This window comes from Manis javanica, chromosome 4 (genome assembly GCF_040802235.1).
Source record: "Manis javanica isolate MJ-LG chromosome 4, MJ_LKY, whole genome shotgun sequence".
Taxonomy (NCBI): Eukaryota; Metazoa; Chordata; class Mammalia; order Pholidota; family Manidae; genus Manis; species Manis javanica.
The window spans coordinates 40,653,919-40,681,094 of NC_133159.1; the positions used below are offsets into that span (position 1 = coordinate 40,653,919).

At 36.9% G+C, this 27,176-nt stretch overlaps 1 protein-coding gene across 1 annotated transcript in view; it reads left to right on the forward strand.

The window, feature by feature from the left end:
• Nucleotides 1–5,996: 5,996 nt before the first annotated feature.
• RNF11 (ring finger protein 11) overlaps nt 5,997–27,176 on the forward strand; it is a 34,972-nt gene continuing 13,792 nt past the window's right edge. The window contains exon 1 of the mRNA XM_017646604.3: nt 5,997–6,598. Within this exon, the coding sequence (XP_017502093.1) occupies nt 6,476–6,598 (123 nt within the window). The 5' untranslated portion in view covers nt 5,997–6,475. The remainder of the gene's footprint in view (nt 6,599–27,176) is intronic.

Sequence of the window (27,176 nt, forward strand, 5' to 3'; positions counted from 1 at the left end):
TACAGACCAATATCCTTGATGAACATAGATGCAAAAATACTCAGCAAAATATTAGCAAACAGAATTCAAAAATATATCAAGAGGATCATACATGATGACCAAGTGGGATTCATCTCAGGGATGCAAGGATGGTACAACATTCAAAAATCCATCAACATCATTCACCACATAAACAAAAAGAAGGACAAAAACCACATGATCATCTCCATAGATACTGAAAAAGTATTTGACAAAATTCAACATCCATTCATGAAAAAAACTGTCAAGAAAATGGGTATAGAGGGCAAGTACTTCAAAATAAAGGCCATATATGATAAACCCACAGCCAACATCATACTGAACAGCAAGAAGCTGAAAGTTTTTCCTCTAAGATTGGGAACAAGACAGGGATGCCCACTCTCACCACTGTTATTCAACATAGTACTGGAGGTCTTAGCCACAGCAATTAGACAAAACAAAGAAATACATGGAAGCCAGATTGGTAAAGAAGAAGTCAAACTGTCATTATTTGCAGATGACATGATATTGTACATAAAAAACCCTAAAGACTCCACTCCAAAACTACTAGAACTGATATCGGAATACAGCAAAGTTGCAGGATACAAAATTAACACACAGAAATCTGTTGCTTTCCTATACACTAACAATGAACTAATAGAAAGAGAAATCAGGAAAACAATTCCATTCACAATAGCATCAAAAAGAATAAAATACCTAGGAATAAACCTAACCAAGGAAGTGAAATCCCTATACCCTGAAAACTACAAGACACTGTTAAGAGAAATTAAAGAGGACACTAACAAATGGAAACTCATCCCATGTTCTTGGCTAGGAAGAATTAATATTGTCAAATGGCCATCCTGCCTAAAGCAATCTACAAATTCAATGCAATCCCTATCAAAATACCAACAGTTCTTCAATGAACTGGAACAAATAGTTCTCAAATTCATATGGAACCACCAAAGACCTCAAATAGCCAAAGCAATCCTGAGAAGGAAGAATAAAGTGGGGTGGATCTCGCTTCCCAACTTCAAGCTCTACTCCAAAGCCACAGTAATCAAGACAATTTGGTACTGGCACAAGAACAGACCCACAGTGGAACAGAATAGAGAGTCCAGACATTAACCCAAACATATATGGTCAATCAATATACAATAAAGGAGCCATGGATATATAATGGGGAAATGACAGCTTCTTCAACAGCTGGTGTTGGCAAAACTGGACAGCTACATGTAAGAGAATGAAACTGGGTCATTGTCTAACCCCATACACAAAAGTAAATTAGATATGGATCAAAGACCTGAATGTAATCCATGAAACCATAAAACTCTTAGAAAAAAACAAAGACAAAAATCTCTTGGACATAAACATGAGTGACCTCTTCATGAGCATATTTCCCCAGGCAAGGGAAACAAAAGCAAAAATGAACAAGTGGGACTATATCAAGCTGAAAAGCTTCTGTACAGCAAAGGACACCATCAATAGAACAAAAAGGCATCCTACAGTATGGGAGAATATACTCATAAATGACAGATCCGATAAAGGGTTGACATCCAAAATATATAAAGAGATCACACACCTCAACAAACAAAAAGCAAATAATCCAATTAAAAAATGGGCAGAGGAGGCTGAACAGTTTTCCAAAGGAGAAATTCAGATGGCCAACAGACACATGAAAAGATGCTCCACATTGCTTGTCATCAGAGAAATGCAAATTAAAACCACAATGAGATATCACCTCACACCAGTAAGGATCACCACCATCCAAAAGACAAACAACAACAAATGTTGGTGAGGTAGTGGAGAAAGGGGAAGCCTCCTACATTGCTGGTGAGAATGTAAACTAGTTCAACCATTGTGGAAAGCAGTATGGAGGTTCCACAAAAAACTCAGAAAGACCATTTGACCCAGGAATTCCACTTCTAGGAATTTACCCTAAGAATGCTGCAGCCCACTTTGAAAAAGACATATGCACCCCTATGTTTATCACAGCACAATTTACAATAGCCAAGAAATGGAAGTAACCTAAGTGTCCATCAGTAGATGAATGGATTAAGAAGATGTGGTACATATTCACAATGGAATATTATTCAGCCATAAGAAGAAAACAAATCCTACTATTGTCAACAACATGGATGGAGCTAGAGGGTATTATGCTCAGTGAAATAAGCCAGGCGGAGGACAAGTACCAAATGATTTCACTCATATGTGGAGTATAAGAAGAAAGAAAAAACTGAAGGAACAAAACAGTAGCCGACTCACAGAACCCAAGAATGGACTAACAGTTACCAAAGGTAAAGGGACTTGGGAGGATGGGTGGGAAGGGAGGGGTGGAAAAAAAGAAAGGGGGCATTGTGATTAGCATGTATAATGTGGGGGGTGGGGCACTGGGAGTGCTGTGCAACACAGAAAAGACAAGTAGTAATTCTACTGCATCTTACAAAACTGTTGGACAGTGACTGTAATGGGGTTTTTTGGGGGGGCTTGGTTATGGTGGGAGTCTAGTAAACATAATGTTCCTCATGTAATTGTAGATTAATGATACCAAAATAAAAAAAAATTGTTTTAAAATATTTATGTATGATATAAAGATATACACAATATAATAGAATAATAGATCCCACTTATTTTATATTGTTACATATATTCCAACTAAGCAAAATGAAAGGAGAGCTACATGAAGAAAGTGGTATTTAAGTAGGGTCCTAAAAATATGGCTGTATTTCAGTAGAAGGGAACAGCATGACAAAAAGTCAGAGGTAGAAAAGCATCATTAAAATTGAGGGCAAGGCAAGTAGTATGATGTGGCTGGATCGTAGGATGCCTGGTTGGAATTAGAGTAATATGGAAGATGAGGATGGGACCAGGTGGTGCAAGGCCTTAACACCATGCCAAATTTCTGAACCAGAGGCCTATGAATGCTCTTTGATCACATTTTTCATGGCAGTAGTGTGAAGAATGGATTGAGGCAAGGGCTTCATTAAGAAGCTGTTGCAGGGGGAGGCTTGATAATATGGGTGAATGTAGTAAGCACAATATTTTTCATGTGAAACCTTCATAAGAGTGTATATCAATACCTTATTGAAAAAAAAGGATTTTATACGTAATTTTACCATTCAGGTAAAATTGGAATAGATAATTCCAATTTTATGCAAACTCTTTCAGAGTTAGTAGAAGAGGGAATTCTCTACAACTAATTTCGTATGGTTAGTATAACTTTAATACCAAGCAAAGACAGTATAAGAAAATAAAACTATAAATCAATAAATATCAGTAATAATATAGATGGAAATGTCTTAAACAAAATATTAGTAAACCAAATTCAATATTGGATTTATAAAATTACATTGTGATCAAGCTAAGTTTAAACAAGAAATACAAGAAGAATATAAAACTTTATTAATGTAAATCAATGTAGAACAGAATGGAAAGAAAACATGGTCATCACAACAGATTCAGGAAAAGTATTTGGTAAAATTAAATACTAATTCCTGTTAAAACTCCTACCAAACTAAAAATAGAAGTTAACTCCCTTAACCTGGCAAATGATTACAACAACAACAACAAAAACATAGTAACCCTATAGTAAACATCATACTTAAAGGTAAAACACTGGAAACATTTCCTTTAAAATTTGGAATGAGTCCAGTATGCCAGTGATAGCTGCTTCTATTTGACATTATGCTGGAGTCTAGCCAGTGCAATAAGACAAGAAAAACAAACAAAGCTATAAGGGTATAGAGAATTTCTTTTTGATATGGAAAGGAAGAAACAAACCTGTGATTATTTGCAGGTGATATAATTGTTTGTATGGGAAGCCCCCCCAAACTTATGAGTTATTAGCAAAGTTCTACATATCTGATAAAAAATTTTTAAATAACTACATTTCTATACAACAGCAAAAGAAAAATATGTTTTAAATGATGGTGTTTATTACAGTGGAAATATAAAGTACCTAAGACTAAATCTAACAAAACATCTGCTTAATCTTTATGGACAAAGTTGTACAACTTCATTGAAATATATTAAAGAAGTTATACTCATTACATAAAAATTGCAAAATATAAATATTTGGCAGACAAAAAAACCCATAATCTTACTACCCCAGACAACCACATTGTTATGCAACTTTCCAGGATTTTTTTCCTATGCTTTAAAAAATACACAGTTTAACTTAGTTTAAAGAAAGAGAAGAAGCTGTTGCAATAGCTCAGAGAAGATAAGGAAAATGGCAGTGGGGGTAAAGAGGCAAATGCCTGACATTTTCCTCCCAAAAGATCCAGTAATTTCACTTTACCAAGCTAGAGAATTAAGCAATGATTCTTGAGGATATTTGAAATATTCTGATACAATCAAGGCATTAGGGATACACCTATTTAGGTGGGGGCTATTAGAGGAAGGCAGGCAAGTCTTGAAGAAAAGGGCAAATAGCAAAAAGGTTATGCTTAATATGAGACATGACTGTATTTAAATAAGAGAGTAATTTTTTTAGAACAGGACTCCAAAGTTAAAGCATTCAGATAAGGACCAGTTTAACCCAATCCTACTTCTAAGAATCCTTTTTCTGATCCTTATCGAAATGGTCTAATCATTTTCCTCTGGGCCCTCTAAAAACCTTTGATGGGGGTATGGCAGAAGGATTCATCTGTTCATTTGTCTTCCAAGCTAGACTGTGGCATCCATCATGAAAAGGCCAGGTCTGGTATATCAGTTTCCCTAGTGCCTAGTTTAAGGTCTTGTACACAGAATCAGTCAATTACTCAATCAGTAAATGATGAATAAAAGAAAGTGGATTGAGAGACCCACTTGACTTCTTGTTGAATGAGTGTTAGGAGCATTCATTCTCAACTTTCTTGTTACCTTCCTTTGCATACATTGCTTCTTGAGCTGTTTGTTCATTCAACTAAGAAGAGAGCCTACTCTACCTTAGGCAACGTGCCAGCCCTTGCACAGAGGAAGGATAGATGATTCAGCTTAATCAGGCTGTGACAGAAAAGTTCAGCGATGGAGCAAAGAGGAAACAACTAACGGAGCAAAGAGGAAGCAACTAACTCAGACTGGAGGATTAGAAGCTTTCTGGGAGAAATGAAGCTGAGTCCTGGAAGGACAAATGGGAATAACGGCTAACCTGATGGGAGGTGGAAGGTCGGGGTGGTTGAGGTTCCGTCAGATAAACAATATGGGTAAAGTCCTCAGGCAGAGGGGAACAGCCTTCTAGATAACCAAAAATACTTTATTTAAAATAGCCTATAATTTAGATATGTAAGAGGACAATGCTGCTACTAAGATTGGCGGGAGGCAGTCAGAGTTGTAAACCATTTAAGAATTAATGCTTAGTCACAACAGTCATAACAGAATTGGTAAGCCATTGAAGGTTTTAAGCGGGAATGACATGATCAGACTTATATTTTAAAAAGATCATTCAACTGTGCAAATAATGGATTGGATAGGGGCAATGGTGAATGCTGGGAGAACAGCTGAGAGTGTTGCAGTAATGTGGGCGAGAGATGATGGTGGCTTGGAAGATGGTGGTGGGAATGGAAAGATAGAACAATCTAAGACAACTGGAAGAAGAATCTGGCTGTGATGTAGGAGGATAAGGAAGTGATTGGAAAGGTAGGGAAGGTTCGTTAGTGAGCTTTGACTTCATTCTGAGGTTACACAGGGGAAGCATTGAACATTTTAACCTTGGGAGTGATCCATTCAGGTACGGGTTTATAAATAGATCACTTGGCAGAAGGTGGTGAGAGGACTTTCAGAACAGTGCACAGGTAAGAACCGAAACAAACGGGGAGGAAAAAGCAGATGTGGGGAAGCACGAGACTGGAGAGAGATTTCGGAGTCAGGTACGGAGCCAACTGTTAAGAGAGACGGAAACTAGCGCGGCCCTAGGAACAGCAGCACGGCGGGTGGGAATGGGGCGCAGCCGGGGCCGCCCACGCCTCCCGGCGCCGGGGGCGGGACCAGAGCACGCACGGCGGCGTGACGCAGGGCCGCAGCTGGCCTCGTTCTGAGTGCCGCCGCCGCCGCTTTGAGGCGGCGTAGAATGAGGCCCGCGGCTGCGGCCGCGGCTCCGGCGTTGGCAGGGGCAGCAGCCGCTGAGGCAGCAGCTGAGGTGACCGCGACGGGCGCGCCCCCACCCTTCTGACCTGGATTAGGCCCAGCAGCTCCGTGGCCGCCGCCGCCCCTTGGGGGGGCGGGGTGGGGAAGTGCTTCGTCTTCCCGCCCCCCCCCATTCTTCGCTCAGCCGGAGGCGACCGCCGCGACCCCAGTAGAGCCCGCGACCCGGCCTTGAGCCCCCACCGCCGGGGTCTGGCATGAGCGGCGCTTCGGCGGCGCTGGGGAACGGAGGAGCCGCCGCCGCCTGAGCCCCGGCCTGCTGCCCGACCCCACCTCGCTGACAGGCTGACCGCGGAGCGTGCGAACGACCCCGCCACGTTCTTCCGCCCCCATATCACACGCCCAGCCCCAGAAGATGGGGAACTGCCTCAAATCCCCCACTTCGGATGACATCTCCCTGCTTCACGAGTCTCAGTCTGACCGGGCTAGTTTCGGCGAGGGGACGGAGCCGGAGCAGGAGCCGCCGCCGCCATATCAGGTAGGGGAGGGTGTGTGTGTTGGGGAGGCGGGGGTGCAAGTAGAGCGGCTCCGGCCGGGATTGACAGGGCTACGTGTGACTGACCCCCTCATCTAAGGGTGGTTGCTCTTCGCTCCCAAAATAGGGGGAACCTTCACCTCACCTCCACCCCGGTATGGGGTGGCACTCTCTGTCCTTGAGTTCGGGGATCAGAGTCTGTGATCATATCCCCTTGGCTGGTGGCTTGTGGTTCGCCTTTAGAGTTTGGGAGTGACATTTTCTTGCTCTTTTGTCTGAATCGTGGAGTCTGAGCTGTGAAGTTTAGAGATGATTTCCTTATCGCGCCGCCAGCTGGATTGTGGGTTCTAGTTAGGTGGTTGTACCCCATCCCACTTATATTTTCATGTGTTGTCCACTCCCTTCTCTCCCTCTTCTCTGTCTGTTAATGGATCTGATAGGTGTTCGTTTCTATTACTTGGGAGAAGTTCGTCAAGTGGTGATTTTAGACCCAACGACATCGAGTTACTTGTTTATATATATGTATATATTAATTTGTAACCCCTCCTCTTTTTGCTCTACCCCTATGACACGGCTTTTAAACACGCTGATTCAATAAAACTTGATTATCTTGAACTTTGGAAAGCTTTAAACCTGGCTTAAGAAATACCTGGTGTTGCTCATGGTTCTCCCTGTGTATCAAAGACTTTTCTCCTGAGTAGTTTCATTGCTTTTTGTACAGCAATCAGCAGCTCCAGATGTGTTTCCACAATTCATGAAGAGCCAAGACCTCTTGAGAAAACTCAAAATATATATGTGGATGCAATAATGTACAAGATACACAAAACCTTTCTTCTACTTTTTTCGATTTTAAATGATGTTTGTTAAAAGCTTTATTTCCAGTCGGGCTTGAATAATTAAATGGCTTAATTTTTTTCCTAAAGGCAGTTTAGTTTTCTAACTAGGCATTCTCCTTTGTTGTTTCATGTGGTGACATCATCTAGTGTTATTCTTTTCTCATTCCTGTGTAAACCAGTGTCTCATCACACCAGAAAAACCTGATTATATATGTTGGTTTTCTGAATAAAATCCTTCAAGGGCTTCTCATATATACTAATAGTCTTAATTGAAGCCTCCATGACTATCTGACATTCTTGTATTCCAGTCCTACCAAATACACCAGCCTGTTCACACCTCTCTGCAGTTGCTCCAGTTGCTCCTTCTGCTTGGAGCCCTTCCCCCAAGGTCGGCCAGGTGCACATCTAACCCTCTTTGAGGACTCAGCTCTTGTGTCACCTCACATCTGAAGTCCCTTCATTCCCCTCCGTCCTTCTCTGAATCCAGCACTCCCTTGTGTCCCCAGAACCCTCAACACTTACTTAAACAGTACATATAACTCTTGAGAGTTAATATCCTTGTTTAGTTAGATGTTGTCTCATCCTTGAGGCATTTCCTTCCTTCCCCAGTGTAAGCTACATGCAGGTAGGGATCCTGTCTCACCTGTTTGCTGTTGTATCTCCAGCATCTGGCTCATAGTAGATACTCAGTAACTGGGGTAAATGAAGACTATAAGCCCTTGAGAATAAGGACGATGTCCCCAGTGCTTTGTGTAATTTCTGGCACAAAATAAAAACCTAAATATTGAATGAATTAATGAATTTGAATTGTCCATGTTGTAAGTTTACATATCCATTCCTTCCATACAGTTGTCACAGGTGAAGTCTTAAAAATCCAACCTAAATCTAGATGTCTTTCTGAATCTTTGAAGCAAGTATATTGTTTATATCTCACTTTTCATTTCCCTTATACTATAGAACAATGTGCTTATTTCAGTTGTTTCATGAACAAGTTTTTTAGGGATATAAATTTTATTTAAAAATCTCCCATATTCCCTAGCCCCTTTCCAGGCAAATTGGTATCTTTGACTTATTGCTTTGTTTCTCTTATCCATATGATACTACAGTGTTAAGGATAACTTCTTTAGAATTTTTGGGAATTCTATTTGTCAATGAGAGTTTTGGCATCATGAAGGAACATTTTTTGAAACATGTTATTTGTGACAGTTGGAGTTTTTTGTGGTTGCCCTTTCCTGAAGTCAATGACTTAGATACTGATATGCAAATTTGGTATCAATTGGAAGTAAAATAATTTAAGATAGGAGCAAAAAAGAAACTTTTAGAAAAAAAAATTTTCCCCCACGAAGGAAATAAGATTTTGGGGAATGGTTAATTTAGATGAGCTAAGAAATACCAATCCAAGGTAGATGATATATATGTTCAGTAGTGGAAATAATTTATTTTTTTCTTCAAAAAAATGTAATTTTTTGTTGGTATATAATTAACAGAGCTACCCGAACATTGGTTTATTTCTTAAAAGAATAGTCTTAGCTGAAATAGGATTTTTTTAAAATTCTTAAAGGGAATAGCTGACTATAAAGGAAAATACTTGGTATGTCCCTGTACTGAGTAGTTAAAAGATGGCCTTGTGTTTGTGTTGCACAATGTACATATATGTCAAGAACTCAAGTAAAACTCTTAAATTCCAGTTATTTCCTATTAGCAGGATTGAAGAGGTTTGTTTTATATACTTATGCTTTAAAGTAAAAGCTGCACTGTTATGGTAAAAGCATATAGGAAGTACATATTTCTATACTGGGTTCGTTAGTGGCTTCCTAACTGGTCTCTCTGCCTTTACCCTTCCCTCCCTATAATCTGTTCTGAACCCAGCAGCCGGAGTGATTCTGGTGTAAAAAGATCTTGTCACTTTGCAACTTCTGTGCATTCCCATTTCATTTAAATAAAAGCCAAATTCCTTAGTATCCCATAAACCCTACACATTCTTTTCTTCTGCCCTCAAACATACCTCTCTTGACAACTCTCCTACTCTCCTCCCTGCTGGCTTTCCTTTAGCTTCTCTGGCCTGCTTGTTCCTAAGATGCTCCAGGACCTTTGCCCTGGTTGTTTCCATACTTGGAGTACTTTTCCCCCAGGTATCACCATGGCTTACTTACTCCCTCACCTTCAAGTCTTTACTCATATGACACCTTAAACCATCTGTGACATCTCTATTTAAAATTACAACCCTGTCTCAACACCCTAGAATTCTCCCCCTGTTCTATTTTTCTCCCATAGTATTTATCACTTTCTAACACACTATCTTTATTTTTTATTATCTGTCTCCTCCCACTAGGTAGCAAGCACCCTGAGGAAAGGGGATTTAAAAAATTGTTTCCTGAACACCTAGAACAGTCTGCACACATTAGGCACTCAATTATTGGTTGAGTGAATGGATTTCTTTGAAATGAAATGAAATATAACCGTTTATTTGGAGGCAAGTGCAGTCAAATGTCTTAAAAGAACTAAGCATATCCTAGTGCCTTTTTTCTTTTGTTATGAATCATTTTTAAGTACTCAGTCCTAAAAATTAAGTCCCAATAATATTAAATATAGAGATTGGTTTGAAATAATCACTGAGAAAATAATTTAGGTTTTTCTTCACGCTATATTATACAAAATGTTTATGAGAAAACACTTGAATCCTTGTTATTAAAGAAATGGAGGAAAGAAGTTGAAGCTTTTCTTCAATTGTAAGAAAAAAGAAGTTTGGCATACTCTCAACTCTCTCCTTCCTGAATGTTTAAAAAAGAATACAAGGGAAATATACCCATCAAGGGCAGTCTTAGAAGGGTAGTGAGATGGAGGATAAGTCATTCAAGCCTGGGAAATGAAGGCCACTAAGAGGAAAGGGCCAGGTAGGTAGCCCAGCGATGAAAGGTATATGTGAACAGATTGAGGTATTACTGTCACTCTAAGACACTCCTTTGTCATATGCTAATTCAAGAGCAGCACTGTGTTAGAAAGAGCATAATATTCACTGGACAACAACAAAAGCCACTGCAGTATTTCTGTCTGAATACTGTGTGTGTGTGTGTGTGTGTGTTTGTGTGTGTGTGTGTACACAAAGATTGGTACTCACTCAGTTTTGCAGTAGTTATGTAGTTTGAGATTTACTAATCTCTTCCTCTTGTCTTACACTTTGTGATTAATGTATTTGAGATTTTAAAATCAAGAAAAGTTATTGTTAGTACAGGAGTGAGGGCAAGTGTGGCTCTCGTTTTGGAGTCAGATGAATCTGCGTTCAAATCCTTGTCACATGTAAAATATGAAGAGAGGTTATCATATTATGTTATGAGGAACTTCTTTTACAAAAAAACAAAGCAACATTTTGGATAGTTCAAATTGTGACAGAATAAAGTTTTCTTCAAGATAACTTTTAAAAGAAGGCTTGGTCTCATGGAACTCATTAAAAGTAACTACCTCCTTTAAGAACTAGAATAAAATAATATGCTTATTTTTAAGCATTAAAAGTTGTAATAATACATTCATACCTTGTTTTTCTGATAACTTTTTGAAGTTAAATTCAGTTAATTGAAGATTTGTTTTTATGTATTAGCATTTTGTTTACCTTTTTGGTGGAAATTACCTCAAAATGTATTTCACATCTTGGTCTTAATAAACACACCCTTTGTGTGAAATTTTATCCACCCCTCCCCTTTGAAGTTCTGCCTTTACATTAAGGTACAGGTCAACTCCAGCCTCTTAAAGCCTTTCCTGACCATTTTCTTTTGCACTTTCAGTTTCTTTAAGTGCAGTACTTTAGTTTGTAATGTTTATATGGAAATCCTAAATTACCTTACTAGTTAGCTCTTGGTGCTTAAACAATTATTTTTTTTTCAGATTATAGTTTCTTAAAAATGAGAATGTTGTGTTAAGATTTTAAAAATTTCTCCCATGGTAAACAAGATCACAGATTCAAAAAGACATATGCAGCCCTGTGTTTATTGCAGCACTATTTACAGTAGCCAAGACATGGAAGCAACCTAAGTGTCCATCAGTAGATGAATGGATAAAGAAGATGTGGTACATATACACAATGGAATATTATTCAGCTATAAGAAGAAAACAAATCCTACCATTTCTACCATTTGCAACAACATGGATGGAGCTAGAGGGTATTGTGCTCAGTGAAATATTAGCCAGGTGGAGAAAGACAAGTACCAAATGATTTCACTCATCTGTGGAGTATAACAACAAAGCAAAAATGGAAAGAATAAAACAGCAACAGAATAGACTAGCAGTTACCAAAGGGAAAGGGGTTGGGGAGGGTGGGTGGGGAGGGAGGGAGAAGGGGATTAAGAGGTATTATGATTAGCACAAATAATATAGGTGGAGCGTGGGGAAGGCAGTATAGCACAAAGAAGGCACGTAGTGATTCTATAGCATCTTACTATGCTGATGGACAGTGACTGTTGTGGGGTATGTGGTGGGGACTTGGTAATGAGGGGGAATGTAGTAACCACAGTGTTGCTCATGTGAAACCTGAGAATAAGATTGTATGTCAATAATACCTTAATAATATATATATATATATATATATATATATAAATTTTCTTTTGTGGTGTGGAATGAATGGCACCTTATGCATTGTAGACATCCAGTGACTAACTTAGATTTATGCCTTTTCCCTCTTATACTTTTACCACCATGAATGAGGTCCTCATTACCTGTCACCATAATGCAATTGATGTCTCCTTTCTTCCCCATTCATTTCATTCCTTGCTGCTAGATAAACTATTCAGATCAGTTCCCATGCCTCTTAATCCTTAATGACTCTACATGAGTCATCACTGAAGATCCCTGTTTTAGCATTCAAAGTCATGATCTGGCTCCTTATAAACTTCTCCAGTGTTTTTGTAGTCTTATATACAACCTATTTACTCAGAGTAGTTTGTATTTATATATATGCCTTTGGCTCTTCAGTGTCTGCTTTTGATTTTCTTAATGGTTCCCCATATAAATTCTAGCTTTCAAGGTCCAGCTTGATGCCATGGATCCTTTTCTGATCTCCAACAGGAGTAATGTCTTAATCTGAACTCCTTTAGCCCTTTGTTTACCATTCTTAGGACACTTTACACTTCCTATTTGATTTTTAATTACTTATAGCAATGTCCCATCTCTAAGAATCCCAGTCTGATGATTCATCTTCGCATTGCTGGAACCATGCTTTTCAGATAGCAGGCACTCAAATACTTGAGTAAATGTGAAAATCAGTTATTACATTTTTCTGTAAGAGCATGAGGTTCTGCTATTTTTCTTTCCCACATTAACTATTTTATCTGACTATATTGAGTGTTTTACTCACTTCTAATTTATAAATTGCATGAACATTGGATAAGTTAATCTCTGCACATTTTTCATTTGAGTTTGGTTTATGTTCCATGTACTTTATTTAACTTTATTTACTTTATTTTATTTTTAGTAAATAAGCAAGGATATAACCATTATTTGTAACCATTGTTGCAGGGGTTTTGTTTATGCCTGATCTCCTACTCTGGATGTCCTTTGATTAAGGCTGATTCTGCCATTAAGAATGTATACACCATTAAGAGTAGGACAGTCTATGCATCAAGAGTTTAATTCGAGAGCTAATTATAGGGTAACCTGAGAAGATAGGGATAATGAGTTACTTGGTACGTAAGATCTAAGAACTTGACTTTCTTAAAAACATTTTTTAATAAATAGTTCGTAGAAGCCTCCATGTTTTGCTGTAAAATTTAAATTATTTAAAATCCCATCCTTTAGGTAGGATAGGATTCTCCTTTTAAACGTCTTAACTTTTACTCGGTTTCTTCTAAATAGAAAAATTGTCACAGAATGACTACTGTAGGTTCTCCCTGACTTTTCTTCAATGTGTGCCACTTTTCTCTTTGTCTTCTGTGTTTACTGTGTCTCAGCCAAGATGAATTCTGGAAATGAGGAGCAGAGTGAAAAGAGGATGATTGTAAATGCAAATGAAATTAGCTGTTAATATTCCTTTGTCATCTTGCCTTAACCATTTCTGAATTAATCGTCTACTGTGTATTACCTTCCTTCAAGCAAAGAGTTAGGGATAATGTATTTCTGCCCTGTAGTCAGATAGGTTATTTAAAAAAATAGGCTGTAACCAATTTCTAGAAGTTGATTTTCCTTACCACTAACTTTTATATTGAATTTCACATATATTTATGATACTGTTAACTTGCTCAGAATTAAGGATTTTTGCAATTGTGATATAAATGAAATTTATAGTGAGTTGGTAAGGATACTAAAGACTCAGAAAGTGGAACAATATGAAGAAAAGCTGGTTTTATAGACAGCCAAAGTGTGTGTTTTTAATGGCAGAAGAGATTGCTACTTGCAATTGAAAAGTTAAGTGATAAGGGAGAACTAAATATATTTTGTGCTCTTAGGGAATCTGCCTGACCTTTTGATTTTGATACTCAGTTTGGCTTTATGATATGTTGCTTTTGAAATCTTAGAATTCCTTATTTTAATGGATTAAGTATGTTTTAAGTTCAAGTTGATATGAATGCACATATACCTGTCTTTTAATTAAATAGCCAACCTTGAGTGTGCTCCCAGAGGCCAGTTGAGTAATTATCTTGTTACTTAATCCAGAGAGCGTATGTACAGTAAGGTAACTAAGCGATCTGAAAGCATGCGAATGAAGAAAGCAGTCCTCCAGATATATTTCTTTCTAAGTTTATTAAAATTTTCTGAAATCGTATGAAGCTGAGTGGCTTTAAAAAGAGTAAGACTTTTTTAACTGATGCAACAAAATTACATGTAATTTTGATAGTAATTTCTTATGTTCATGCAGTTTACCATAAACAGATAAAAACCAGGACTAGTTTCTTCTCTCCATCAGCAACTACATGTTAGGCACCAAGGGGAAAGGAGATATGGGTCCTTTACCCTTAAGAAATTGTCATTTTAGTTAAGGAGACAAGAATAATGTGTATACATGAAACATGTATTAGTTCAGTGTGAAACAGTATATAATCAAACATTTGATTGTTTCATGTAGACTTTTGAGGTAGGGGGATCAAGTTGTGACAGGGAAGAGTGAATCACAGATTTACTTCTTAGCTTCTGAAGACTTCAAATGAAGACTTACATGAACATCAGTGTAAAAAATGAATAAACCAAAAGAACCACTCTAATTAAACTGTGAGTGAGGGAGCTTGGAACTGAAAGGATAACCAGAAGGTGGTGAGCTGAATTTAGAGGGTGTTGTATAATGTTATACAGTTAAAGTGTAATAATAATGTGTGTGTGTCTGTGTGTGTGTGTGTGTGTGTGTGTGTGTGTGTGTGTAAATAAACCTTTTGTTTATATGTATTAAAGAGTATATCTTTGGTAGTATAACTAACAGTATCTTAACTTTTATATATAAGTCCAGTGAACTTTTACATATTATAATCACAACTCTCTGAAAGCTCAGATGATGGTTAGCATTTTTTAGCAATAGTGTATTTTAGCTAAGTCATATAATGTTATTGTGTACTTAGTAGACTACATAGTGTAAACATAACTATGAACTTTGGATGCTAATGATGCGTCAATGTAGGTTGATTTTTTTAAAGTTTAATAATGAGGCCTTCTCAATCCCAGCTGGCTTATTTGCAGAAATTGGCAACCTATCCTAAATTTCATGTGAAATTAAAAGGGACTAAGAATAGCCCAAAGTTGTTGAATAGTAAGTGTTGAATAATAAGAATAAATTTGGAAGAGTCACTCTTCTTATTTCAAATTTATTACAAAGGTAGTATAGTACTAGCATTAAGAATAGACATAGAAATCAATGGAACATAACTGAAGAGTCGAGAAATAAACCCTTACACTTATGGACAATTGATTTTTGGGGAGGAATGCCAAGATAATGGGGAAAGAATACTCTTCAAAAGGTGCTGTAACAACAGAATGGTCATATGCAAAAGAATAAATTTCCATACACTATACACACACAAAAAAACTCAAAATGAATCACGCACCTAAGTGTGAGACCTAAAAATGTAATCCTTAGAAGAAAACATAGGGGTAAATCTTCGTGATCTTGGGTTAGGCAAAATTTTTCTTAGATAAAACACTAAAAGCTCAGATAACAAGAAAATAAATTGGATTCATCAGGATTAATAACTTTTGTGTTATTAACTCCACTGAGAAAGTAAAAAGACAACCCACAAAATAGAAAACCTCGGCAAATCATGTGTCTGACAAGGGAAAACAATAAAGAATTCTTACAATTTTTCTTACAACTCAAAAATGAAAAACACAACCCAGTTAAAAATGGGCAAAGGATCTGAATAGACATTTCTCCAAATGTCTATTCAAATGACCAGCAAGCACATGAAAAGATGGTCAATGTTATTATCCTTTAGGGAAATATAGTCAAAACTACAGTGAGATATCACTTTATAGCCACTAGAATGACTTAATAATAAATAAGTTTTATAGTGACAGTGTGCAGAAATTGGAACCCTTGTGCACTGCTAGTGGGGTATATAAAATGGTACAAGTGCTTTGGAAAACAATTTGGCAGTTCATCAAAAGTTTAAACATAGAATTCCATGACAGCAACCCCACTAGTATACGTATAACCAAGGGAACAAGTGAACCGACAGTGACACATCATAATCACATAAAGTCTATAGTTTACATTAGGATTCACTCTTGGTGTTGTACACTCTATGAATTTGGACAAATGTATAATGACATGGATCCATCATTATAGAATCACATAAATTAGCTTCCTTGCCCTAAAAATCCTGTCACCATAATTTGGCCTTTTCCACAATGTTATATAGTTGGAGTTACACAGCATGGAGCCCTTTTCAGATTGGCTTCTTTCACGTAGTGACATGCATTTAAGGTTCCTTTAGTGGTATTATGCATTTGAGGTTCCTCCATGTCTTTTCATGGCTGGATAGCTCATTTCTTTTAAACACTGAATAGTATTGCATTATCTTGATGTACCAGTTTATCCATTCACGTACTAAGGGAAATTTTGGTTGTTCCAAGCTTTGGCAGTTACGAATACAGATGCTGCAAATCATGTGCAGGTTTTTGGGTGGACATAGTTTTCAACTCCCTTGGGTAATTACCAAGGTGCACAATTGCTGGATCATACATCGTAAGAATATGTTTGGTTTTGTAAGATAAGAAACCACTAAACTATCTTCCATAGTGGCAGGGCCACTTTGCATTCCCAACAGCAGTGACTGAGAATTACTTTTGCTCCACAATCCTCACCAGCATTTCATGTTGTCAGTGTTTCAGATTTTCACCATTTTAATAGGTGTATAGAAGTATGGTTGTTTTAATTTGCAATCCTCAGTGCTTGTCAGTATGTGCCCTATACCCCTTTTGGTGAGATAGGAGGCAAGAGAGAGATGGGGTTTGATATTTCTCTTCCCACATGTGGAAAGCTAGAGAAGGCTGGTTTACTTCACTTTCTCAGATAGGTTAGATTCTGAGAAAACTCCAGCAGGTTGGTTCTGGCAAAATAGTTTTTCCTGAGGGTAGGTAGACCTTGTTAAGGAGAATAGAATGCTGGTATCTATTAGAGTCATTCCTTTTCCTCTCCCCCTGTTGGAAGCATGAGGGAATTTTTCTCTGATACTGTATAGACCTTATAGAGCTCTTTGGAGAGAAAACTACAGAAAGGTGGCCTCGCCTGGAGTTTTTAATTCAGACTTGTCCTCACTGAGCCAACCCCCAGTAGCCCATCAGTTAGAGTTCAGGTTTTCCTTCCCTAGCAGTGGCTGGGTTTCTACTCCAGTAAGTTATGATTTTCTTATCCACTTGTCTGTCAGCAATTTTGGGGTGACCTCACTTCTCTGACAGATCTAAGAAGAGTTGTTGATTTTTTTTTTCAGATATTTTTTTGTTAGGGTGGAGTGGCAACTTCTGTAAGCTCCTTACATGCCAGACCAGAAACTACCAAGTTCTCAATTTTCATAATAATTCTTTGAAAGTGAATATTATTCCCATCTTAAAAATGATGAAACTGGCTTAGCAGTAGAGCTGGGCAGCTGTGAAAATTGAGTTTTAGACTGTGAAGGTAATTGTGCAGTGTGGCAGAGGAATAGTAGAAGAGTGACGATGGATACCGTACACTAGATTTAGCTCAAAGGCAGTCATGGGAAACTAGGAGTCCATTTCCAGTAGAGTGAATCTGTCAGAAGAATTAGATACTGAAACAAAATGGTTTATACAGTGATAATTAAGATAATGAGATTCCTTTATGATGAAGTGGGTCTTCTAAAAGTATTTCATAAATCATACAAAGATAAGTTTCATATGGCACAACAGTGTTCTACTAAATTGACAAAAATACCTTTGTATATAACATCTATTTTGTCATTTACAGATAAGCAGTGCTGCCACTCAGGAAATGCTGAAGATATCAAAGTGTGTTTTTGGTGTTCGCAGGTCTGTCTTTTCTATCCTCAGTTGGTAATTGAGGATAAAAGGGAGGTTTTGAAGTTTTTATCTGATTTTATTGATTCAAAATTATTAGAAAGATTAGTTTACTATACACTAGAGGTAGTAGAATGGTGCCTTCAAAGTCTTGAATTATGTAGGACTATTTGTGTTATTGGTAAAGCCTATTCTGCTTTTAATTCTTATACTTGCTTTTTATCATTTTTTTCCTCACTGTATTTTCCCACTGTCAGATGGTTCCTCATCTGCTATTAGTGCATCTACCCTTGCAGTACCTCATCTAATCTGCATATCAGAAAACCAGATAATCAAGCCCCTCATAATACTTCTTGACAACTACCAATAAAGAGATTCCCAAAGGCAGTACTGTTTTGGGAGTTGGTTACATGGGCATCTTTTTTTTTTAAGCTTAAAACGATTTATTTTAAAGTTTTCCTTGGTACAAATTTGCTAAATAAAGTCAATTTTGATAGGAAGTCCACATGCGTATGAGAGTAGAAAAATAAAGGGAAGGAACCTTCTTAAAATTGAGGTATGCTTATCAGTGTTTCATTTTTCACATATGTGTCCCTTTCCCTTCCTCACTGTGTTTAATTGTCTGGAATTTTTCTCTCTAGATTTTGTTTCTCAAAATACTTTTTATTTATCCCTTAAAATAGGCTTTAATTAGCTAGAACTCCTTGTAAAATCTAAATTCTTAAGCTAAATGTAATCTTTAGATTGATAAATACTTACCGTTAGGTCCACAGACCCATTTAGGACCAGGGATGGAACTGCATTTCCATAAATTGATTTCCTTGGTAATCCTGTGTATTCATCCAAAAACACTGTGAAAAGGGGTCCATAACTTTCATTAGATTGCCAAAGGCTTCTTGCCACAAAGGTTAATCCTTGAGAGGCAGTCTCTGAGTTACAGGTAAAGAGCTCATATCACCCCTGCCAGATACCACAAAGCCTTTGGGGCTTGAGCCACAGAGTTCTGATAGGTGTGTGGTATAGGAATTCAGTTAAATTTTGCTGTTGCAACATAATTAGGTAAATTGTCAGACCTCGTTTAAGATTAGGTAGCATGAAATGAGGCCATTGACAATGGCTGAATTTCTGGAATCTATTTGAAAAGTTAACTTGGAGTAGAATTTCTTACAGATAAAAAAGTTTTGTATTACAAGGAAAACATGATAATCTCAAAAAAATTGCTGAGACTACGGGATTTCATTTTTCTCAACTTAAAATAAGAAAAACCATTTTATACCATGCTTTAGCTTATAAAAATGAAAACAAATTTCATAAAACAGTATTGACCCATACTATATATTCTGTATATCGTATTTCATTTTCTAAAATTCCTAACTGTGACCTCTAGAATTGATTTCACAACCCACAAAAGGTTATGACCTGCAGTTTAGAAAAAATTCCAAGATGTACAGCCAGAAAGATAAGATTATGAAATACATTTAAAATACTTTGTATGTCTAGCATCTCAAACAAGATCTCTTAGGAGTCCAAACTTGTCTCTCTGTGAAAGAGCATTTTAGAGAAGTGGGTACTTTGGCCAGTGGGAATAGTCATGAAGATGCTTGTGCCAGGTCCTTATTTTGTTATCCTAAAGGAGTGGGAAGCTAGCAAATAAAGGATGGGGTTGGGGGTGATGATGGAAATTAATTTCCATTTTAAAAAGAGATCCCCGAGAACAAACTGGAAGGGGATAGTGGATATGGGAAGACTAGTTGCATTAGCAAATATTGATAACTAGGGTATTGGGAATAGAGAAAAAGAGTTATAGATGACCTCTGTTGATGTTTAAGAGACAAAAACAGCAGAATTTAGTAATGAATTGTATGGAAAAAATGTATCCTGGAGATTGTGGTATAGAAACATTCAAGAACAGAATGTTTTGGGAGGAGATTAGCCATGCAGGGATACAGGAATAGGGCAATAATGAGATATGGAATTGAAGATGGATTAGTTTGTTTTAATGAGACTAAATCATGTTTATAAACAAGTGAAAAGAAGAGGTTGACTAGGGAGAACAGCGAAAATCCATAGTGAAAGGTTTTGAGAAATTACAAACAGATGGAATCAAGAGATAGTAAGGTTAGCCTTAAAATATTTTTAATAATAAGTACTAAGTAATACATTCATGTGGTCATTCTGTAAGACTCCAACCACTTCGGTACTCTAGCCACTCAGTTCCATATCCCAGAAACAGCCAATGTTAGTGTTTTTGTGAATCAAGAGATTTTATACAAGCAAGCAAATAAAAATAGTTCTTCCCTACCCCGTTATACAAAAAGTTGCCCACTACACACAAAATTCTGTACCTTGCTCCCGCCCCCCCACTTTTTAAATCTTGAAACTGTTCCCTATCAGTACATAAAAAGCTTCATTTTTTAAGCTGCATAGTATTTATTTCAAGTGCCATTTTCTATCTAACCTATTTCCTATTTGATGATGACAGGAGCCAGGAAAATTCCTGAAACTACATGTTTTGTCATTCAAAAATCACTTTCAGAAGTTACCTTTTAATAGAAGAATTAGGATTAGTTTGGTAGCCTCAAATTGGGACCCTTTATTCTAGGTTTAAATGAATCTAGCCCATCTAGAGGGCAAAAAGCCCTCTTTAGGGCAAAGACTGTGTTATAGGTTCAGAAACTGTAGACATTACTGCCCAATTTCCAAAGAATTTCAATTTTCTACTGTTTTTCAGTTATGGAGCATGTAATTTTAATCAAAATAGAAAAATTGATTAAGCCCAAATTTCAGATTTGTTTGCAGAGTGACTTAAGTCACCTTCAAATGGTTAATAATTTTTTCAGCAGTTTTAGTGGGTCTGTGATGTCACTTTCACTTTTAGGTGCCATGGGCCATGTATAGGATATAAACATGAAGCAGCACGAAGTCATAGGGGTAACAAGTGCTAGAGAAGGGTTGAAGTGGGAGGGCTAACTTTGGATTAAGAATTTTGTAAGGAGCTTCTTGGGGGTCTGGGTGTTCAAGTATCAAATCAAGACCACCTTCCCATTCCCACATTTATTCCCCTGTTTGGATTTTTTTCCTAATACTTCAGATGGTTTTTCTACTTTTATGGCAACCATCTAAGTTCACCTAAATGTTTAACCCTTTCTTTGTTAACTGTTGAGAAGCTGAACCTCTTTTTCCTAGAAGGGTGCACAGAATTTTGCATTCGATTTCAAGGAATTAATATACTCCCTTAATCCTAGACCTCAGATTAACAACCTTTGATCAAACTTCTGTTCCTGCTTTATTTCATGGCCTTCTTCAGTGTATCTATCTTGTTTGCCACTGTCAGCCTGTTAAAATGTAGTCTTTATGTTATATGTCTTCACTGATTCCTCAGTGCCTGTTGTTTCATATAAAGGCCAAATATTTAAGAACATTTAATGTCTGATATTCTTGGAAATTTGACTGAATGGATGTGACAAGGTCCTGCAGTTATTTTGTGACTCTGTACTGAGCCGCATTTTCCTGACTTAGGATATACAGCATGTTCTGTCACTGGATTTCATTGCATAATTCTAATAAGAGTGGTTTGTGTACTTGAAAAAGATATTTTGAAATTTGTGAACAATCCTCTTTTTTTGGCAGCTTTATTCTTTCAAGTGTAAAAAAATAAAATTACTTTCCACTGATTTGTGTACTTTCTCGAGTTGCATTGTTGAAACCAAGTATTGTTTAGCTAATAGTCATGTCCTCCATGCAAGGAACACTCAAAAGAATAAAAAGAATATTAGACTAAAAAATTATATGTGTATGTATTAGACTGATTCACTGTATCTTAAAAATGGAGTTAATACATGCTACAGTGTGGATGAACCTTGAATACATTATGCTGAGTGAAGAAGCCAGATACAAGAGGTCACATTACTGTATGATTCTTATTTGTAAGAAATACACAGAATAGGTAAGCCCATAGAAATAGGTAGTGGCCAGAGGCTGGGGAAAAGGGGGGATGTGTGGTAACTACCTAATTGGTACAGAGGTTTATTTTGGAGTGATAGAAGTGTTTTGGAAGTAGAGGTAATTCACAACATTATGAATGTACTAAAGACCACTGAATTATTCTCTTTAAATTGGTCAACTTTATGTTATGAGAATTTCACCTCAATTTGAAAGAAGTAGAGTTAGACTCAGCTGTAAAAGTCATATTATCAGAATTAAGTATGCATTATGACTTGTCTCTATTTTGCTATCATTTTCTGTTCAGTTTATAAATTGAATTTCCTAACAGCATTTTTAAAAATTAGCTATTAGTGATACCAACTTTATAATGTTGTCTTCCATCTTTATAATAAATTGTAAATTGAGTATAATTACAGAGAAATAATTATAACTCATATTTGTAATACTCTAATGCAACTATAGTTAACATTCCAATGTATATTTCTTTCTAAAAGCAAATATTTTAAACATGTTGTAACAATACTCTGTTTTTGCATCCTTTTAATTTTTACTTTGTCATTTTTAAGTATTATCTCCTATTGCCAGTCTTTAAAGCTCTAATTCTTTAAAGCCATTAAGTGTCCTATTAAGTCTGTATTATTCTGCACATGTAGTTCATGTCCATTTCTTGATATTCCATGGTAAATTTCTTGATTCTTGATAGGAGTAGAGGTAGAGGAGATAATGAGGTGTGTTTCTTATCTAGAAATTTGTGCCAGGGAGCATTTTATGAAAAGGTAGTGCACTTACAGTTTCAGTTTGAAAATAACTTGTAAATAGCTAGCTGATCGGTAAGTAGCCTTGGTAGAACTTTACATTTGGGTTCTAAGATTAATAACCCTAGTAATCTTCACTTTGTTTTACTTGAATTTTTACTGTTTAGGTCAAATGAGGAGGTTCTTTTTTTTTTAAGTTCATTACCAAAAGGACTTAAGCATTCTATATTCCATGAATGTTTTCCATAGAATTCCTGCTATTTGCCATTTCTCTTATTAGTTAAAACAGTTTACTGATGACATGACTCTGGAATTGAGCTTGAGGAAGAGTCCAAAAACTAAACCTGATTTTCTACTTCCACACTTACAGGGGCTGACACTTGACACCTACAAGGCTAGTAGACAAATACTAGCATCTTACTGTTTATTTAATATAGTCTCAACATTGAGATCCAGGGCTTTTTTGTCTGTATCTTAAAGAGGATCATCCATAGACAACTATAATTTTTCTTGTTTCCTATGTTAGGGTATGTTATGTGAAATAACACAGTTAGAAGGCAGTTATTAGGGATATGATAATTGAATAAATGGTGCATTAGAAAATAGGAACCACCTGTGTAGAAGCTTTAGCAGGAGATCTGACTAGAGGATATAGAAAGCCTACTTGATCAGACTAATTTTAAGCATCCTCAAGAGACCCTGGTTGCTTCGGATCAGCTCTTTTATAAGATCCTTAACTCCTTTCACTTCCACTCCAAAATATTTCACTAGGCTTCTTGGGGAAAAATCTCACATTAAAATGTAGGCATTTCAAAATAGTTTAAATAAATGGTACTGGGACACCTGCTTATTCACATACAAAGAATGAAGTTATAGACCCTTTCTCATATATACAAAAATTAACTTAGTTCATATACTTAAATGTAAGAGCTGAAACTATGAAAATCTTAAATAAGAATAGGTCTTCATGACCTTCATAGCCCTAGTTATGATACCAAAAGCACAAGTGACTAAAAAAGGTGGACATCACCAGAATTCAAAACCTGTGCTTCAAAGAACACCATCAAGAAGGTGAAAAGACAACTCAAAGAATGCAAGAAAATATTTGCAAGCCATTTATTTGATAAGGGACTGGAGTCCAGGATGTATAAAGAACTCTTAGAATGCAGTAAAGACAACCCAATTTTAAAAAGGATAAAGGATCTGAAAAGACATTTCTACAAGATACACAAACGGCCAATCAGCACATGTGAAAAGATGCCTAATTTGCTATCAGGGAAATGTGTGTCCCAGCCACTCGCATGGTTATAATAAAGACAGAAAATAACATTTGACAGTGATGTGGAGAAATTGGAAGGAACCTTCATACAGTGCTGGCGGGGAAGTAAAATGGTACAGGTGTTTTGGAGAACAGTTTGGCAGTTCCTCAAAAGATTGGACATAGAGTTATCATATGACCCAGCAATTCTGTTCCTAGATGTATAACCAAGAGAAAGAAACCTTAATGTCCACACAGAAACTTGTACATGAATGCTCAGAGCAGTGTTTTGGTAATAACCAAAAAGTTGTAACCAACCTAAATGCTCAACTGCTGAATAGCTAAATAAAATGTGGTGTATACAATGCAATATTATTCAACAATAAATGGAATGAGGTACTTATACATATTACAACATGGGTGATCTTTGAGAACACGCCTAGTTTTAGGCCTTCAAAAACATTAGTATAATTCCATGTATATGAAATGTCCAAAATAGGCAAATCTATCGAGACAGAAAGCAGTTGAGTGGTTTCCTAGGGCTGGAGATTTTGAGGGGAAAGGGGAAATGACTGTTAAGGGTATGGGTTTTTTTGTTTTGTTTTGTTTTGGTATCATTAATCTACAATTACATTGGGGGGTTTTTTTTGAGGGTGATGAAAATGTTCTGTGATTGTAATGATGGTTGCATAACTGTGGTAATTACTACAAGTCATTGGATGGTGTACTTTAAATGGGTTAATATATTGTGTGGATTTTATCTCAATAAAGGTTATTATTCTAAATGTATAGGCCTTTTATCTTACAGTGATGATATTTCCTCACTGCTGGGATGTACTTTTTCAAACTTTCCAATGCTTTTTGAAATCAATATATATTTCAATTGATGTGTACATTTAACAGGCTGGTTTTGTTTAGCCTCTAAAACTGTTAGAATCCAAGAAATCTACTTCTTAACAAATTGTTTACAAAATTCTTACAACCTAAGGTCAGCAGTTTTTAGAGAAAATTAATTTTTATTAGTCTGGGTTCTTTAATAAAACAGCTTAAAAAAAGAGTAGGGGAGGAGGGTTCCTGTTAAGAGAACTTAGTGCAGTAAATATGCCAGAATTCCTGAGCTCCAAAGCCAATCTTTGGCTGCCACAGACATTCTTTTTTGAAATTAGTACCTTTGTTTTAAAGTTCTCATCTTTTAACTCCTTAAAGACTATAAATATTCCAGCTCTGGTTTTGCAAAGAATTCTTTAGTGTATTAGTATGTTCTTATTCTGTGAGCTGCTAAAATTCAAAGGTAAAATGCTTAAATGAGAAAAATTCCAATATTTTTTTGGCCTTAACAAGGAAGTGGTTCCAACAGTAATTCATGCACTGAGTCAGAGGTGTCTCTTAGCCTACAACTTCCCTGGAGAACTGCGCCACTCGTAAGCAATTCTTTGTCAGTAAGTGGGTGCCATTTTCCTTCTGGAAGCTAGTTTGGTGAGAAGGAAAAGGTAGTCTAATTTAAGTCTAATTTAGGAAAGAATGATGATGGTGCTTAGGAGACTCTTGTGTTAGACAAAATTAACTCAGAGAAAAGGTGCTTTATTTTAGTAATACACATGGATTACAATCAGAAAGCTTCAAAGAGCTGAGGCAGTCACTCTCCCATTTCTCTTACCAAGGGCCTACAGGAGTTTTTCATTTGTGGGCTCTGTCTTTGATACCATTAGTTTCCTCATAACCTTAGTTTACACATGCTTCTTTTTTGCTGCTCATGACTTTTTAGGTCAGTTGATTCAGTTTTTCCAATTTTAAAAGAAGAGTTTGATTGGTTCAACCTCTCCACCAGCAAGTCATCAAATATTGGCTACGCTGTGGGTCCACTAGAATGTATGCCTGCCTGTCCCAGAAGTTGCCAGGTCATGGGTAATTTAGGGATAGTAGGAGCTGTGAGTGAGGTAGTTCTCTTCTTTTTACTTGTTTACTCTCTTTCTATCCGCCTGCTATGGAGGAATTAGGCTTTATAAGCACAGAGACCTTGCCCATCTTGGCCACCATTATATCTCCTTTGCCTAAAACAGCATCTGAAATATAGTTGGGTATTCAAGAAATACTGTAATTGGTGCCTAGACTCAAAATGGGACCTTGATTTCAGTTGTCTTGGGCATCAGATAGATGAATAAGTCTCTAATGACTTTCTAATGGACAGTTCCTCTGGCGGTAATGCCTACCAACCCTCCCCCAGTTAGGATACTGTGTATAAATAACCTGTGTCATAAGTGCTTAATGAATATTTATGTAAGGAAGGAAAGAAGTCAACTTGTTCATTTCTTTAAGAAACAAAGGCCAGACCACCTCCATAGAAGCAGTACTGTTTTTCTATGCAGATCACTCTTATTTATCTACTTAACTCATTAAATATAACATCATCTATTAGTGTCATAGTAGATGGGATGCTAAGTCTTTCCCCCCCTTATGTATAATTGTTATCCTTTATGGTCAGAAACTGCATTATTGCCAATCTTTCGGTTGTTTTGGTTGGTTGTTTTGGTTTTTTTTGGTTAAGTGTCATTGAATGAACATCAGAGTTAGAATGTACATTCCAAATCCTCCATTTTATGGCCTTAAATTTCAGTCTAGCAAAATTCAGAAAAAACATTGCCAGTCGGAGACTGCAGCTAGGGAGGGGGTGGTGCCAGCAGCAGCTTGTTCGGCAGTAAGGAGAAAATTCTTAAGACGGGTTGATTCTTATTTCCTACTGGAGGAAAGGGTACAGCTTTTGGTGACAAGCTGCATTCTTTAGCAGTGACTTTATTTTTCCTTCACCACAAACCAGACTTGTACTATTTTCAGCCTCAGCACATTATTTAGGCACTTCCCTGCTGCATTGTTTTACTTTCTGAAATTGTATCATATTTGTTAATTGGGTCCAGCTTTTTTAATACAGTGACTTTCAGATAGACATGTTTACACTTTGATTTGTTTCTCTCGGCTTGTAAACTCCCTAATACTGGAGCCTATTATATTTTTCACAACATTCATCATTTCGTAGATGCTTCATTATTATTAACAAACAACTGGAATGCTTCAGCAATTTTTCTCATCAGAAGGTCAGACCTTGCTTTTTTGTATGACTGACCCTGTTTTTTCCCTTTGCTCTGCCTCAGCATATTTTGTAATCCTTTGTTCCTTTTTTCTTCTATCCCCTTCAGTGATGCTGCATTTCTTTTCCTAATGCACATTTTAATTTTAAATTATCCTTTTCTTTAAGGCAGCTACTTTTCCTTGGATTCTCTTGTTTTGGTTTTGTTTGCATGAAGGCTTACGGGGAAAATTAAAACATTAAGAAAAATAATGTTTAAATT